The sequence below is a fragment of the Octodon degus genome, unplaced genomic scaffold, assembly GCF_000260255.1.
Source record: "Octodon degus isolate 3935 unplaced genomic scaffold, OctDeg1.0 scaffold00059, whole genome shotgun sequence".
NCBI classification, from domain to species: domain Eukaryota; kingdom Metazoa; phylum Chordata; class Mammalia; order Rodentia; family Octodontidae; genus Octodon; species Octodon degus.
Window position 1 is genome coordinate 5932937 of NW_004524635.1, and position 17121 is coordinate 5950057.

Consider the following 17121-nt stretch of genomic DNA (forward strand, 5'->3'; position numbering starts at 1 on the left):
ACAGAATTGTGACTATGATTAAAGCTTTTGTTTTAGGATATTATATACTTTGTAATGTCATTTTCTACAGAATTGCACCAGATAAGAATCTCTGAACGTGTCTTTTTCTTGTAAGAACAGTTGAGAACTCACTTTTCAGAATATTGAAAAGGAAAATGTAGGCCTAGGGCTGTGCCTTTATCACGACTGCTTCCTCCACAGCTTGATCACAAAGCTTTGCACACTATGCTTAACAAATGTTCATTTAGCTTAACTGGAGAGGTAACAGGCGACACCCACAAAAAATTACTACTGTAGTCCAATTGCTGTACAGTAAATTTACACAGTTTCAAAGTCAAGATAAAAAAATCCAACTCAAATATAAAGCATTTTCAAGTAACTTGCAATGTATCTGTAAATTTATGCTGTCAATGTTAAATGTTTTCATGATATATCTACTCGGGTGGTTTTCAATATTTAGTATTCATAGTAAAAATCTGTATTTGTCAAAGTAAACACTAACAAGATATAAGGCAAAATAATTTTATTTCCTAAATGCCTACATATTTACAGTCATAAAAATTTTCATGTATCACAACTTAGGAGATTCTGTGCTTTCACAATTTTTAAAACTTAAAGACTCTTAAAATCTAACTTGATCACTTGCAAAGAAATCAGTAGCTGATGAGAAAATGTTAAAATTACTATTAGCTGACGATTTTATCAAAATCATGAACAGCATTTAAACATGAATACCATTATTTTATTTTTGACACTATACTTAGGGTATTTAGATTCAACTCTCCTGGGAGCAAGAAGACTGAGTACTAAACTACAGTTACAGATGAAAGAGAGCTTTTAATTCATGGTGTCGGAAGAGTCCACATTATAAAGATATAATTCAATGAAGGTTACATGATGGAGAGCCAGCAAAATACGCTAGCACCAAGCCATGATTTGCCAACCGAGCATGCACTGAGCCAAAGGACTATGTTGGTCCTTGATTATTGTCAGCTTTTCTATAAATTCAAGTTCTCAGAGGTCATTAAATTTTATAATTATCTCCAAACAATTTTCTTCAAGGTCATTTAGGCTTTGTCTAAACAGCTGGGTATGTTGCCAAGCAACATCACCATCTCCTTTGCTTAACTCTGCTTCCAAAATAACTTCTGTGGCACCAGAAAAGCCATGGTAGGAACGAAGATTTTTATCTGTTGGAGGAGAAAAAAATTAACACTGCATTTTGTAATTTAAAAAGTATAGTTATATAATGCATTTTGTGTAAGCTGATTAAAGATAAAAATCAATCTTTAAAAAATACATATTACTTGTCATGGAGGACATGTATCATTTGAAATAAACACATGATTTTCCTTCTAGCATTTGTATCAGTCTTTCTGATACAAGGTTAAATCATTTTTCATTTTTAAAATATTTCTTAGTAGGAAACAAGAAGGTAGATTTTTTTTTAAAGAGGGAGGAGGAGTTTAGAGGAAGCAGAGGTAAGGGAGGAGGTAAAAGAATTGAAAATGATCACACATACAAATTCCCACCCCAAAATATATTATGTATTACAGATACAGACTAATAAAAAATGTTTCTGCTCTAACATTATGAATAATCCTTGGTATGAAAACATTAAGAGCTACATCTCAAATAAATAGTCTTCAGAGCAGCAAATTAACACTGCACGATTAATCCTGCAGTCAAATGCTTACCACCTGTCAGGTCTACTTGTGCTGTATCAGATCGCAATTTCCATTTTATTGTTCCTGTCTCAAAGGTCTGACTACTTGTCTTAATGGAAATGCTCTCTATTTTCAGGCCAACGGACCCACACTCAAACTTCCAAGAAATATAAGCAAAAGATGATCCCTCTTTTCGAGCTAAATACACCTAAAAAAATATAGGAAAAGAGAAAAGGAATTGTTAGGAAAATCAAATAGTGTAGAAAATAGTGAAATGTTTTATTGTCATAGGGTGCTGTAAACAATTATCAAAAACTAATTCTCCCACCAAAACATGGTTACTGCTAACATTTTTTCCTTTATTAGCATTTTTTGTCTGTAGTACCTTTTGAAGAACTTTACTACAGAGTAGGTGTCCCATAAGTACAGCTTCAAACGCTGGCAAGCTAAGCAAATTTTGGTAAACCAGTCTTTTAAAAAGTTCACAGAAAATGACTTATGAATAGTGCTAAAATGTTAAGATTTTAAATGACCTGTAATTTATCTTCTACTTAGCTTTCAATGTTCTCTGCAATATCCAACCCACCTTCAACTGCCAATATTTTATTTGAAGTATCTTATTTCATGTTTTTTCTATTTAATCTAACTTAGCCGTATCATAAACCCTCTGGAGGCAGTTTTTAGATTCACGGGATTTAATTTATTAAGTATTAAAAATATACATGCAAACATGCACATTTGCAAGTTAGACTTAATTCTTTCGCAAATACCTCTTGCTAATTTGTCCTGGGGCAAATAGTGAAAGGTAACACATAGAACATAATTGTCTACTCAGCAACCTATAGCTGCTCTTCCTTAGGTTAAATATGCCTGTTACTTTTAAAGATTTTATTTACTTATTTTGTCCGGAACCAGGGATTGAACTCAGGCTCTTGCGCTTGCCAGGGAAGTGCTTATTCTACTGTGCTATCTCCCCAGCCCCGCTTTGAAAGATTTCAGAACCAGCAGTCAGGGATATATAACTAGTTACTCTCCAATTAAAATGATTTTGAATTTCTCAGACTAGATATGAATAGTCAACTGTGTTAGAAATCTAGATGTGTGGAACTGTCAACTGCTCTACCCAAGTTCAGGGAAGTCTTGCTAAAGCATTCTTTAATGCTCACATGAGCTTCCTGTGTACATTCTTCTTACAGCTGCTTGTAAGAACTGGGGGTTCAGATTTGCACCCACGAGGTTTCAGAACTGCAGTCATCCTCGCTGGGAGTCAAAGGTTGCACTAATCCTAAACTCCTGGGCGTGGAGTCTCATCTATGATTATCTGTGCCTTAATAAACTCCTCTACAAGAGTGGCTAGTAAAAGAGGTTATTTGGGAATGACATACCAAACAAAAGGTTCCTGGGACAAAGACAACCTAGAAAGACCTGGAGAAAATCTTTTGTTTTGAAATTAATTTTGGTGGCACAATTTAGATGTATGTAATTATCACATTTATCATAGGGAATTTGTACCTGCACATGATGTATCAACTCTTTTTTCCCCACTCCTCTCCCCTCTCTTCAACCCCTCTTTCCCTCATTTACAAAAGCTTTATTTCCACTTTATTCTTTTTTCTTTCTTTCTTTTCCCTTCTTTTCTTCCTTCCTCATTCCACACTTCCCTAGGTGAGCCATTTCTTCCTATTTCACAATCTCTGTTATACATTTTGGTCCTTATTTATATTTTCAGTTTCTCACACTAATGAGACAATGTTATATCTACACGTGTGTCCAATTAACTTAATAGTATTGGCCTTAAGGTGTACCATTTAGCTAGAAATGTCTCAAGCTCTCGCTCTTTATGGCTTTATACATCACACATCCTAGAGGACTCAAAGGAAACAATCTCTCTTTTTCTTCCTTTCTTCCTCTCTCTCTCTCTCTCTCTCTCTCTCTCTCTCTCTCTCTCTCAATATCTCACATCTTCTTTATTCATGTATCCATTATGCACCCATTGATGGGCATTTGGGTTGTTTCCAAGATTTAGCAAATACAAACCATGCTGCTATAAATATGGGTGTGCATGTATTGCTGCAGTGTGATGTTTTTGATTCTTTTGGGAAGATACCAAGGAGAATAACTGGGAATTAATAGCAATGTATCTTTTACTGCAATAATTTAAAAACTTTTACCACATTTTTAATCACCACTTATATATTGAATTGGTAATTTAAAAAGCACCAAAGAAACAGTGTTTTTACAAAAACCACCAATTATGATCATATGTACAACGAATACTATTAGATCACCATGTAACTGAGAAGAGTAAGTTCTAAGTTTTCAAATATTCATTTGTTTAGGGAAAAAAGTGTATTTTTAAACTACTGATTGTTCCTAACTCCCTAACTATTAATAAGTTTTGTCTGCTGTGTTTTTTAATTCATAAGTTTAATTATTATGTAGCTTTATATGCTTGTTTTTGTAGTCTTACAATCCATAGATTTGTGTAAAAGGTGAAACAGCCATGCCAATAAAATCAGTAATTACAGAGTTTTTTATAGACTGAATTCTATACTATACCCAGAGACCCACCCTCCTCTCTTTAGCATCTGTAAGCATGTACAGGTGAACACAACCTGCCAGTGAAAACAAGACCAGTTATGTCTGTAACACAAACTCTAAGCTGTATTACTTATGATGTACATGAACAGAACTTGACCTCTGAATTGTGGTATAACTACTATTTTCAGGACTGAGAACAATCTGCATGTTAGTTTAGGTATTTTATGTACAACACAGAAGATTTTTGCTCAAAATTTTTGATTTCCTGGGGATGTGTTTTTTAGTGCACTGTTTGAGGTTGTTTTTTGACATACTCTTTAAAATTATTCTGCTTAGGCTGTGAAGATGCACTTTAATTAAGCTCACCATACAACAGGCGCCCCACAGTCAGGCACTGCTATACAGATATCCAGCAGAGCAGCTATACTTCAAGGGGTTTTAATCCAATACTAGTATACTAGAATTGCTTGAGTCCTATTTTTAGTTATTCCATACTGAAATGAAATATGAATCTACCTCAGTTCCCACCATATTTAAATCTCTCCTGTCTCAGTCTCTCTTTGGATATGGTCTCACTAGGGAGCCCAGGCTGGCCTCCAATCTGCAATTTCCTGCATCAGCCTCCTGAGCGTTGAATGTTTCTACATAGCGGCTTTATTCTATTTTTAGCTTATCTAAGTACCTCTCTAGGAACACAAGTGTGATCACGTCCTTCCCCTCCCTGAATCGTTCCATGTTTCCTATTGCCTAATTGCAAGGCAATCAAAATCCAGAAATCTGGCAGTTGTTCATCTCTGTGGTCTCATTTCCCACTATTCTCCTCCTTATTCCCTATTACTTACTCTTCCCTGAATAGACCAGATGTTTTTTACCTAATTGCTTTTCCACGTGCTATTTCTCAGGCCCTAAACACCCTCTCTTTCCACATCCTGTCCTAGAACTGAGAAACTGTCCTTCTTCCTCTTCTTAGAAAAGCTCATTCAGATATTATTTATTCTGCAAAAACTTTTCTGATTTAAAAAGTTAGTGTCTTGTCCCTTTTTCTTCCCTCTCTCAGCATCATAAAAGACTCATATTATTCTAGTGTCATTATTGTAGTGTTTACTCCATTAATCTAAACAGTTGGCTCACCTGTGTCTATTTTACACTAGCTGATGTATATATACCTCGAGGCTTGCCTTTTAATTCATTGGCTTCTGACACTGTACATGTGAATTTGTGACATAACGCCATGCACCAAAAAGTGCTAAAAACTATTGATGAAGAGTAATAAAACTGCTCAAAAGTATCTGCAAGGATCCAAGGGATACTGTGAACAAAGCACAATATCCAGTGTTTTACATAGCCTCAGAGCAGTGTGGGATTTATGCTACATACATGCAATCACTCTTACATTCAACAATCTTTAGTAAACACACAGTATTAGGTACTATCCTGGAAACATCAGTGCAAAGGTGAGTAAGAAATAACAAGGTAGGTCTCTGTTCATGAGAGGGAGAGATAATCTTTTCATACACATATCTTGAATCAATGTAATGAAGGACATGTGGTACAATAAATCTATAAAGAGTAAAATACATCTAGTTAGCTGAGACAGGAGGGACTGAGGTTTCAGGCAATTGTGGAAAATAAGAATAATTCAGACCAAAAGGAAAGTCTGGGAGGTGAAGGTAGAAGGTCAGTGCAGTTGCAGTGCAGAGGACAAGTGGTAGCACAGAATGAGGCAAGGCCTGAGGAGAAAGCACGGGCCTGCCTCCAAAGAGACATGGATGTGTTTCTTACACGAGGAGCTAGTAACAACTGAGGTTTTAAAGGCATTTTTCTAGCCACCGAGTTGAGCCCATCTTTGAAGGAATCAGGGCAGATGCATGGGGACTACTGAGGAATTTTACATCACCTTTATCCAGGGGTTACTACTTGCTTCCCAAAATGTCTACTGCTCTTGATTAGCTTTTTATATTTTCAATGTACAATACCACTGAACAATGTAAGTAGCAACGTTTAGTAAGTCTACGTGCCCCTCGAAAAGACCTCTCTGAGAAGCTAAGGATTGGTTCTAAACGTCTGAGAGCAGCCGCATGTGATATGTCATGATATGAGGTTGGAGATTACTGAAGAAGGGCTTGGAGCTAGAGGGTAGCTGGCTGACAGCACGCTGGCACAAACTAGGAACAGCAATTTAGACAGAATACATAAGGCTTAACGACAACTGGTTCTCCTAGGTTATCACTGTGTACACGTAGATTTGATATTTTTATTAATTGGATACTAAATATTGCATTTGGAATGGACTCATTCACCTATAATCCTAGCAGCTTGGGAGGTTGAGGCAGGAGGCTTTCAAATTCTAGTCCAGCTGGCAACCTAGCAAGACTGTTTCAAATGAAGAAAAACAAACAAACAAACAAACAAACAAACAAACAAACGGCTCAGGGTATAGTTCGGGGTGAAGGCCCAGGGTTCAATCCTCAGTACTGAAACAAACAAACAAAAAACAACAACCAACCAACCAACCAGCCAGCCAATCAAACAAAAAACCCCAAAACTTACTCTGCACTAAAGTACATCACGGCATACGGTTTTCTTGAAGAAGGATCTGTTTTCTATTTAATGGCCTCACATTTCATTTACATTATTTAACTTCTTCTCATGCAAGGCATTTTTCTATGGCCACAATGTTCTATTTAGAGATCTCAAAACAGGCCATGCACTTCACGTCCGTTTCCCTGCCTACTGCACACCTACTCATCCTTCAGCGTCCAGCTCAGACATCACCTGCTCTGGGGAGCTCTGCCCAACACCCACAGCCAGAGATAATCACTCCCACCTCAGTGTTTCCATAGCAATGTGCTGATATTCTTATTATAGCACTGTGCATGGTGGTTACGATGGCTGTTTGTGCTTTGGTTTCCTTGCTAGATTGTGAGGGGAGGAATCTTTAACTCTGATCTATGTAACCAGGTACAATGCCTAGCACAACAGGCACTAAATACATATTTGTTGATGAACAAATGAGTGTGTAAGACAAAGAAATATGCTACAAAATAGCAGTATGCTCCCTGTATCACATCTTCTGCAATACCTCATTATTTTCCCCACCATTACTTTTCTAGGAACACTACTGGTTAGAAAGAAATGCTTGATTTTTCTTCAGTTCAGCATGTATAGACATGTCTTCAAGTAAACAGCACTTCTATGCTGCTTTCTGTTTAGAATTTTTAGGTGAAGGATAGCCCTCCAGAAGATGTACATTTTTTTTTTATCAGCTACATGATCAGACAGATATATGTATATGCACCTTGAAATTTTGGGAGAAGTTTATTTATTTTTTTTTTATTTTTGGTGCCGAGAACTGAACCCAGGGCATACAGCTTGCTAGGCAAGTGTTCTACTGCTGAGCCAAATCCCCAGCCCCACCTTGAAATTTAAAAATTGTATTTTTTATGCATTTCTTTAGCTAGAGAAGAAAATGTACAAATTTATAATTTTAACAATTCCATATTCTTGGTTTAACAGAAAAAGATCTATAATTTTATTATTTGAAGTATGATTTAAATGGACATACATGGTTAAATGCCAGATAAGCTTTGAAATACAAACTTAGGATTTGGGAGAAATTAAAACAAAATAGAGACATGATTTCTGCATTTGCTTGGTGCTCTAATGAACTCCTACTATAGTGATAGCACACAGTAGACACTCATAAACACTGGCAGCTGTTAACCTATTACTTTCAAAATCTATCTAACTGTTTACAAGTGAACAACTTCCTGCCCACTCAAATATCTTGACAAGTTAACTTTAAAATCTTTTTATAAATTAATTAAAGCTTATGAAAATCTATTAATAATCTATGCTACTGAGGTTACATAAATAGTTCTGAGTTTATGGTATGTTTCTAACAAGTAGAGAAGTTTAAAAGCAAAGCCTCTTGTTATTGCTAACATGTAACAATAATGTACAAACTGCTAACAAATTTTACAGTCTAAGAATCCATTTACTTACTTAATATTCTAGGACACAGAAAAAAATAACCAATACCGCTGGCCAGTCATCTCCATTCTTATGAAATGAAAGCTAATTAGTTGCTTAGTTCCCTGGAACTTTTTAGTAAATGTATTACGCTTGCTAAAAGTCTACATTTAGTAGGTTATCAATATGTATCTGTCAAGAAAATTAATTGCAATATACTTAACACAGTCATGAAGAAAGTGATTCGGATCAGTGACTTGACCTTTTTTCTCCATAAAAGTATTAAATGTAGACTTTTTGATGAAAATGGATATTTCCTTGATATAAACCAAGAATTTATAATATACTTTTGACTACATGGGAATGAGATTTCCTTTTCAAAGTTAAAGAATTACTAAAATCAATTTTGATATCAGTTTTCACATTATGTACAACTGAAAAATGAAGCCAATTTATATTTGTTTAAACAACAACAAAGGTTCTAAACAGTATTATGCATTAAATTACCATGTTCCAGTCTGTCTCAACTTTTCTGAATATGGATTCCATTTTCCACACTCCGTTCTCCCATCCAGAAATGGTTTGATTGTTATTTGAAACTCGGACATAATGATCTTTCACAATATTGTAACAAAGGTACATTTGTTTAGAAATCTTTTCATTTTTAGATGGAACGAGCAGGATTTCCTTTCTCTTAAAAAGAAAGCAGAATTAGTTTTTTGACTTTATGGTAGATATTAAAAGAGTACATACTATGTATATTAGTAAGAGACTCTTTAAAAAGAAAATACTTATACCAATAGAAAATCTAGACAATATTAGTGAAGATGAAAAGTATGAGCTCTGACTTAATTTTTGCGATCTGTGAGCTATCTGAATTCACTCACTGTTCATTTTTAGCACCAGCACCACCACTACCTATTATCTGGCCTACTACAACAGTCTCCTCAAATTGACTTCCTTGTGTTCAAACTGTATCTCCTTTTGTATCCATGTGCCACATAGTGACAAAAGAGAGCTTTTTAAAATGTAAATGAGGCTATGTCTCTCTTCTGTTTCACTCACTTCACAGTACTTAAACTCCAAAGTCATTACCACTGAGTTACAGGCTCAGTATTTGTCCCCTCAAAACCTGCTTCAGACTCATGTTCCTTTTCTCTTTTATTTTTATGCTCCCACTACATTTTGGTTCTTCAAAAATGTGCAGTTGGTTCCTGTCACAGGTCCTTGGCACATACTGTTCAGTCTCGCTGGAATGGCATTCTTTCTTATCTCCATATACTTGCTTCTGTCTTATCCATTTGGCCTCAAACTATAGTCGTTTCATCAGAATGTCCTTTCCTAGTACTCTAACCTAGGATTGTCTGACACAGCTTAATACTGTCATCTGAATGTGTGAAATTACTGTAATAACTCATTTTTTTGTTAAAATTCCACATAATTTTCGTACCCGATTCCAAAATAAACTGTTTATTTCAGTATAAAATAATCCCTATTTCCTGATATGAGTGAATCTAACATTTGAAAGAGAAGACACATTTGCCTCGTGCTCTTATGTGCCAGTAACTCATTGCCTCTTTTCGCTATGTACAGCCATAGTAGTACTTGGTAGAAGAGGGTGCCCTGTTCAGGGCAAGTTGTTAGCATTCTATGTCTACTAGGTGTCAGTGGCATTGCCCCTCTTCTGAGTCATGACAACTAACATATCTGAAGACACTGTCAAAGGGCCCCTTAAGGGGAAAATCATGCACTGCTGAGCACCACTTATCTGTTTCAACATCCTGCTGTAGTAATTACTAATTGATCAGTCTGGTAGGCAATGCTTTTTTGTTAAGCTTTAGACAGTATTAAAAATATAAACACTGGATGCGTAAGAATCAATCAGCACAATATATCTCAAGCACACACAAAAAGTATCACTGTCAGAATTTAAAACAGCCATATTAAATTATGAAAAAGAAATTCTCTAGCAAAATCTATGAATATTGATGCCAGAAAGGTACACAAAGAGTTTATTACTTTTAGAAACTGATTTTATAATTATGGGTTGATGTACATGCCACAAAGAGCAAATAACAAACACTTTCCAACTGTTTTCTTCTCTTTTCTTTCCAGTGCGGGGGACTGAGTCCAAGGCCTCAAGTATGCGAGGTGAGCACTCTACCACTGAGCTACTTCCCCAGCCCCTCTTTTTCTTTCTTTTTTAATCAAAGGAATTTCATATGTTGACACAAACCAGCTGCAAAATCTAATCGGATTAGGTACTAATTTAGAAAGGATCAATTGTCTTTCTGAAAATAATACTGACAATGTTTCCTTCATTTTCCAAATGTAAAATTTAATTCCAAATTTTTTAGCATTAACTTATAATATCTATGTTTTAAATTGAACACAGCTGTGAATTGAATCAGCTCTCTTCAAATTGGCTTCATTTAGATTTATACTTGCAACTTGCACTGCATCAACAGTGATGTGAATTATTTGTTGAGTTTAGTTCTGGTAATTCTATGGCTGAACCAATACTTCTAAATGTCTGCTACAGATGATAGCATAAATTAAAATGCAAACATAAAATTCATCGGAGATAATTCACTCCTTTTGGGCATTTTCTCTCAGTAGAGGAATGAACTGTATCAATGGCAAATTTAGAAAAAGTTGTATAAACTTTAATTTGTTTGGATCGTTTAAAACTGATATATGATGAATTATTTTCCTTTAAATCATTTTTATTACATATGTTGTTAGATACATATATTAAATACTCTCCAGTGAATCAATTTGAAATTCCCTAGGGCAAGAGACAATCTATTGTACTTTTTTAGTGTTCATTATAGAACCAAGCACACTGCCTTTCACCTGGCTCATAAGCAGGACTTAACTATAGAAATTAAATTTCCATCAGGTGTGGGGGCACACACCTGCAATCCCAGCACATGGGCGGCTGAAGCAGGAGGACTGCCTTGAGGCTGAAGACAGCCTGGGTGCTACATGATGAACCAAAGGCCTTCTTAACTACATAGAGACCCTATCTCAAAAAACCAAAGGGAAAAAAAATCAAATTTCCATTGTTAAATAACAATTAAATAATTTCTAGAGATCAATCAAATGACAATACTAAAATAAGCCTGAAAATATAATAGAAGCCACACCAACAATTATTTCTTGGTTTGTGGTATACAGCCATAATCCTAGCATGTGGGAGGCTGAGGCAGGATGACTGCCGTGAGCTTGAGACCATTCTGAGCTACAAAGTTAGTTCAAGGCCTGAACTACAAAGCTAAAGCCTGCCTCAGAAAACAAAAATCCCCCAAATGCAATGATTTTGCCAATGCTAGACATATGCAAACATACACCACAGAATATACTCTCATCACTTGAATTAACCAAATTCTGTACTTCCCCATCATACTTTTTAATTTTTCACATGGGGAAACAAAAAGTTTAATGTATTAAAATCTTACTAAAAACAAACAAACAAAAAAACCCAAGTAGGCACTTTCAAGAGGATACAGTGCTCACCAAAATGCAAACTGCAACTGGAACAGTACTATCTACTACCAGAATTGTTGAAAAGATAGATACTATAATCCTAAATACAGAGATATTAAAAAAAAAATCTTACAGACTGCTACTAAGAATGCAAACTGACAGAACCACTTTGGAAAACTGTCTGGCAGTGCTATGGTTCAGATCTAAAATGTCTTCCCAAAGTCTCAAGTGTACGGAAGGTAACTGGATTACGGGGGCACTATACTCACCAGTAGACATCCATTCCTAAGTTCTTGGCTGGGTGTGCTGTTAGGAGGCTGGGGCTATTCAGAGGCGGGTAACTGGGGCAGAGGGGTGTTACTTGGATGTATTCTTGTTCCCACTCTTCCCTTATCTTTCTGCTTCCAAGCAGCTCTCCTCTAGCATGCCCTTTTTGTCTTGGAGCCAACCAACCCTCGACTGATAAGCCAAAATAAATCTTTCTTCCTTTAAATTGTGTGTGTTGGAGTATCGCAGTAATGGGAAGCTGACTAATACTGGCAGTATCTACCCAAGTCTGAACATACTTGCACTCTCATGACCTTGTGATTCCACACTTAGGTATATATATAATAGAAATACATAAATATTCACTGAAAAACATAAATCAATGTTGATTGTAGCACACTTTAAAATAGTGATAACCTACAAACAACCAAAATACCAAGAGTGAAAAGGATAAACAATACTACTGTCATGGCACATATCTAGATGATCCCCCAAAGCCTCAGGCACTCACAGGTGGGGTTTTTCCAAGGTGCACAGATGCAGTATGTGTCATACTAGGGATTAAGGGTACGTGGTAGGTTAGTCCACTAATCTTGAGTTATCGTAGAAAATGGGATGGCCCACCCTGGGTGTGGGTGGAAGTACCCAAAAGGACTGTAGCCTACATGGGATAAAAAGAAGGGAGGATGCTGCTTGCTACCATCTTCCTGACACACCATGAACCGTTTCTCCTCTGCGATGTCCCTCTGCCAAGCCATCTTGCCTTGGAGCCAGCTTAGCATAGAGTAAAACTTCTACAAACTGTGAGTGGAAATAAACCTTCCCTTTTTTAATTTGTGAATGCAGGAATTTTGCCCCACAATGAGAAAAGTAACTAAGATAGTGGATTCACACAGTGGAATATTACACAGCAAAGGGAATACATAAAAGTTTCATTACCACAATGTGTTAAAAAAAAAAAAGTTACATACAAAAAGTTTATGCTACATGACTTCATCTAAATCTTTACCTGCACAATAAAAGGTAAAACTTAAGATGTTGACAACCAGAATTGAGACTGGGCATGGTGGTGCATGCCTGTAATCCCAGCTCTTAGGAGGCTGTAAACAGGTGGATCCTTAGGCATCCATCTAGTGGTGAGACCCTGAACACCCTGTAGACCCTTCTCGAAAAAAATACAAAAACAAAACAACAACAAATAAAAAACTTCTCCTGAGAACTCAAAAACGAAGGAGTTAAAAGAAAAAAAAAAACAAAAAACAAAAAACACAAATAAAAACTTACTTTTGGGAGTGCAAGGTAGCTACTAGAAAGAAACTTATACTTGTTTTAGGATTCTGGTAATCCATTGTTTTGGCTACTGATTATATACTGTGGTATACTGGTTGATGAACAATTTTGTTTGCAAATAAAAGCATTTGGCAAAATTTTGTTTTTGTTTGCAAACCATGCATTGAGGGACAGATACGACTGTAGCCATCTTTCTTGCACAATCACAAAGGCAGCCATCATTTCCAAAACTGGGAAACAAATTAAGTTCATGAACTGAGGCACCACTGTAGCTGCTGAATTTGTAAAAACTTGTTAAGAAACATGTGTATTCTGCCTGTTCTTTTGTAAAAGTTATCCTGTCCTAAAAACCAGGAAGGTAAAAACAAGAAAATTCTATTTTAGAACACTATGCTAATTATTTTATGATTATACTATGTCAATCAATTTAGCACTTCACTTGTTTGCATTTCTAAATTGAAAGGCCATGACCAATGGATTTTTTTCTGTAAGCAAAGAACATATTAAGGAAAAAAAGGACACATATCTAGTAATATGAACAACTAATTTAAAGAAAACACTATGCAATACAACAAATATTGTGAAATTCATATTATTTTGTTAGTGAAATTCTTTATCATTTGTAATTTTTCTGTCTTAATGCTATTTTGTAGTCTCTTTTAACATAAAAAAAATTTAAAAAGGACTATCATTCTAGAATAAATTAAATACCTCTAGACCCACTTCACCTCGAGCTACTCTCCAAGCCAGTGACCCGGATATTCTTCCACCAAGTTCTCCAGGTTTAGGAGTTTTGGGAGATATAAATTCAACAAGTTCCACAATTATCCTCTGCAGAAGTTCTTGTCTTCTATTTTCTGATAAAGATAGTTGTCTCTGTCATTAATATTAAAAAAAAAAAAGATTAAGGAAATGTAAAAGTCCAATTAAGAATGTAATTGAAACATAACATTTGTATTTTATGAGCTCTTAAAATAAGCAATAAATTTGATTTCTATGCATATATTATTTGGAAAATAGGAAACTGTGGAAAACTAAATTTTATGTTGAAAAATCATTTAACACACATTTCTCTGCATAACTTCTACTGTCCCAGGTTTAGAATGGAGGTAGCACCTCCTGTATGGGCTACAGTGGACTAGGCTGTCGTTATGGTTGCATCTAGGTGTCCCCCAAAGCCTCATGCAGTCAGGTGGCTGGATCTACAGTGTGTGATACTAACATTACATGTGTGTGATTACTAAAGCTGTCCACAGATTGGTTTGGCCCCTGTCCTAAACTGAGTAGACTAGACAGAATATAAAAAGAGCAGAAAGAAACCTCTGTTTCTGGCCTCTAGTAGCTGGTTTGCTTGTGCTGTCTTCTGCCTGCCTTGTACTGCTTTTCCTCTGCAATATCCCTTTGCCATGGCCACCCGCCTTGGACCCAGCCAATGAAATCTGTATCTTCTACAAACTATAAACCAAATAAGCCTTTCCTAGCTTAATGCTGGATTTCAGGTATTTTATCTCAGCAAGGAGGAAGAGTAACTGAGACAGAATCTGGTACCAGCCGTGGGATCAGGAAAGCGTCATCCAGATTTCCAAGGCAGGCACAGGAAGCCAGACTGTGCCCCTAAGAGTGAAGCTCTGAACTGTGACACCTAAGATGCAGTGAAGAACTCAGAAGTTTGAAGAAGCCAGGAACATAGATTGTCTGAGGAAAGCTGGAAGGAGGGAGCAGAGCAGGCCCAAGTGAGAAGCCACGGGACCTAGTACCACTAGCAGTGCCACAGGGGCGGAGCAACCCAAGCCCTTTGGAGTACACATCTTGCTAGAGATTGTCTTGAATGCTGGACATAGAACTACATACAGGACTTAATGTTTACCTGCAGGTTTTGGACTTGCTCTGTTCCCACTCCCAGCCCCCTAATTTGTACCTTTTGAAACAGACATGTGTATTTTGTGCCAGTGATTATTGGAAGTGTTCAACTTTCTTTTCATTTCTACAGGGGCTTAAAGCTAAGAGTTTGTCTTAAATCTCTGGAGATTTTAGACTTAGACTTTTCAGCAATGTTTAAACTGTTAGGATTTTGGCAACTCTTAGAGATAGACTAAGTGCCTTTTGTATAAAGGGATGTTGATGAATCTTTATGGGCCAGGAGCAGAGTGTTACATCTCAAGTTTAGGTGTCCCACAAAACCTCATGCAGTTATAGGTGGGGCTGTTTTAGAGGTGGCTGGATCTACAATGTGTGACTGACTCATGGTGTAATGCCAGGGTTAATAGTGTTCGGATTAAAGGTGTGAGTGCTATCCACCCTGAGAATGGGTAGCCTATATACAACATAAGGGACAGAAAAAGCCTTGCTTGCTAGTTACTTGTAGTCTTGTCATTTGTCGCTTGCTTTAGTACCTTCTTCCTCCCATGAGCTGTTTCCCCTCTGTAATGTCTCTGCCATACAACCTTGCCTTGGAACTAGCTGATTATGGAATGAAATCTTTACAAACTGTGAGTTAAATAAACTGTTACTCCTTTAACTCTCAGTGTTAATGTAAGAAAGACAGAATTTGGGACAGATAAATGGGGTTATTGCTGTAATTATACCTAGGTGATTTAGAAGCCTCTGGAACTGGCAACCTAGAAGGCCAAAGGCTGTACTCCAGGGGAGACTTTGGTTGGAGCTCACAGACCAGGAATGGTGATAGAAATGCTGCTGGTAAAGCTCAGGCTTGGGAGGTTTCTGCTGGGAAGAATGACTGCACTGGGCATTAGACTCCAGCTAACGTGTTATGGCTTGGCACCAAGTCTGTCTGCGTTTTTTTCATATTCAGAGACTGCCTGAGACTGAGATAAGAGCAGTGATCTAATTAGTTGGCAAAGAAATTTCAATGCAGTTTAATGTTAAAGCCATGGCATGACCATAGTTGAAGGCTTTCAGCCTGATCTACATTGAGCATAAAGAGCAGAGCACAGCAGAATGCTTTAGAATATTGGGTTTAGTAAAAAAGGATGCTCCAGTAAAGTTGCAGTCTGCAAAGATAGAACAGGAGAAACTGGTTACGGAAAAGACTACCAAGAAAATCCCAGATATTTCAGAAAATATGAAACAATAGAAAAGATGGCCTGGGGATGTCACAGGAACCGGCAAGACTCCAGCCTCTACAGCCTCAGAGCTGCAAAGGTGAAAGAAATGCTTTGAGACGATAGCTCCTGAGCACCATGTTCCCAAATGGCAGGGGCCTAAAAAATTTGATCCTTGGGATGGGGTTCAGCCTTCAGCAATCCAAGCACTTGACCTCTATATTCAAGAAAGAAGGGAAACTGGCTATTTCTTCAGCTGGCAGCAGACCCTGGGATCAACCATTTGGTGCTGAGGAGAAAAGGCTGGAAAACTAAGCACATACTGGTGATTCAGGTGTTAAAAAACAAAGAAACATTCTTAGCAGAATCAAAGTGCAGGAGAGAAAACACATTAGCAATGTCAGAGTTTTCTGAAACACTGGGGTCCAGCAAATACTCCAGGTTTCTAGGTTGGGATCCTCAAAGGTTACACATGAAAAATAAGAACAAATTAAAAATTAACTGAGACTTCATTGTGAATGTCAATCACTAAGATTAAGGTGATCTGCTCTATTCCGGTTGCTTCCCAGAAGCAAAATTAGTTTACTTTTAAATTAAAAAAAAAAAAACTTCATGTGTACAGAATTGAATATTTCACTATGAAAGATGTATGAAATGAACCTTCCATCTTAGATGCCTTGAATAACTCTCCTCAGAAGGAGTCACTGTTAGCCAGATGTGGTGGCACACACCTGTAATTCCAACACTCAGGAGCCTGAGGCAGGAGTATTGCCTTGAGTTTGAAGTCATCCTTGGTTTCATAGTAAATAAGTAAAGGGAGGGGGAAGGGGAGG

The 17121-nt window shown here is 36.9% G+C and overlaps 1 protein-coding gene across 1 annotated transcript in view; it reads right to left on the minus strand.

The window, feature by feature from the left end:
* Positions 1-508: 508 nt before the first annotated feature.
* Ngly1 (N-glycanase 1) overlaps positions 509-17121 on the minus strand; it is an 82419-nt gene continuing 65806 nt past the window's right edge. The window contains exons 9-12 of the mRNA XM_023718504.1: positions 13938-14102; positions 8688-8873; positions 1698-1875; positions 509-1190 (exon numbers count right to left, since the gene is read on the minus strand). Coding sequence (XP_023574272.1) covers positions 1015-1190; positions 1698-1875; positions 8688-8873; positions 13938-14102 — 705 coding nt within the window. The 3' untranslated portion in view covers positions 509-1014. The remainder of the gene's footprint in view (positions 1191-1697; positions 1876-8687; positions 8874-13937; positions 14103-17121) is intronic.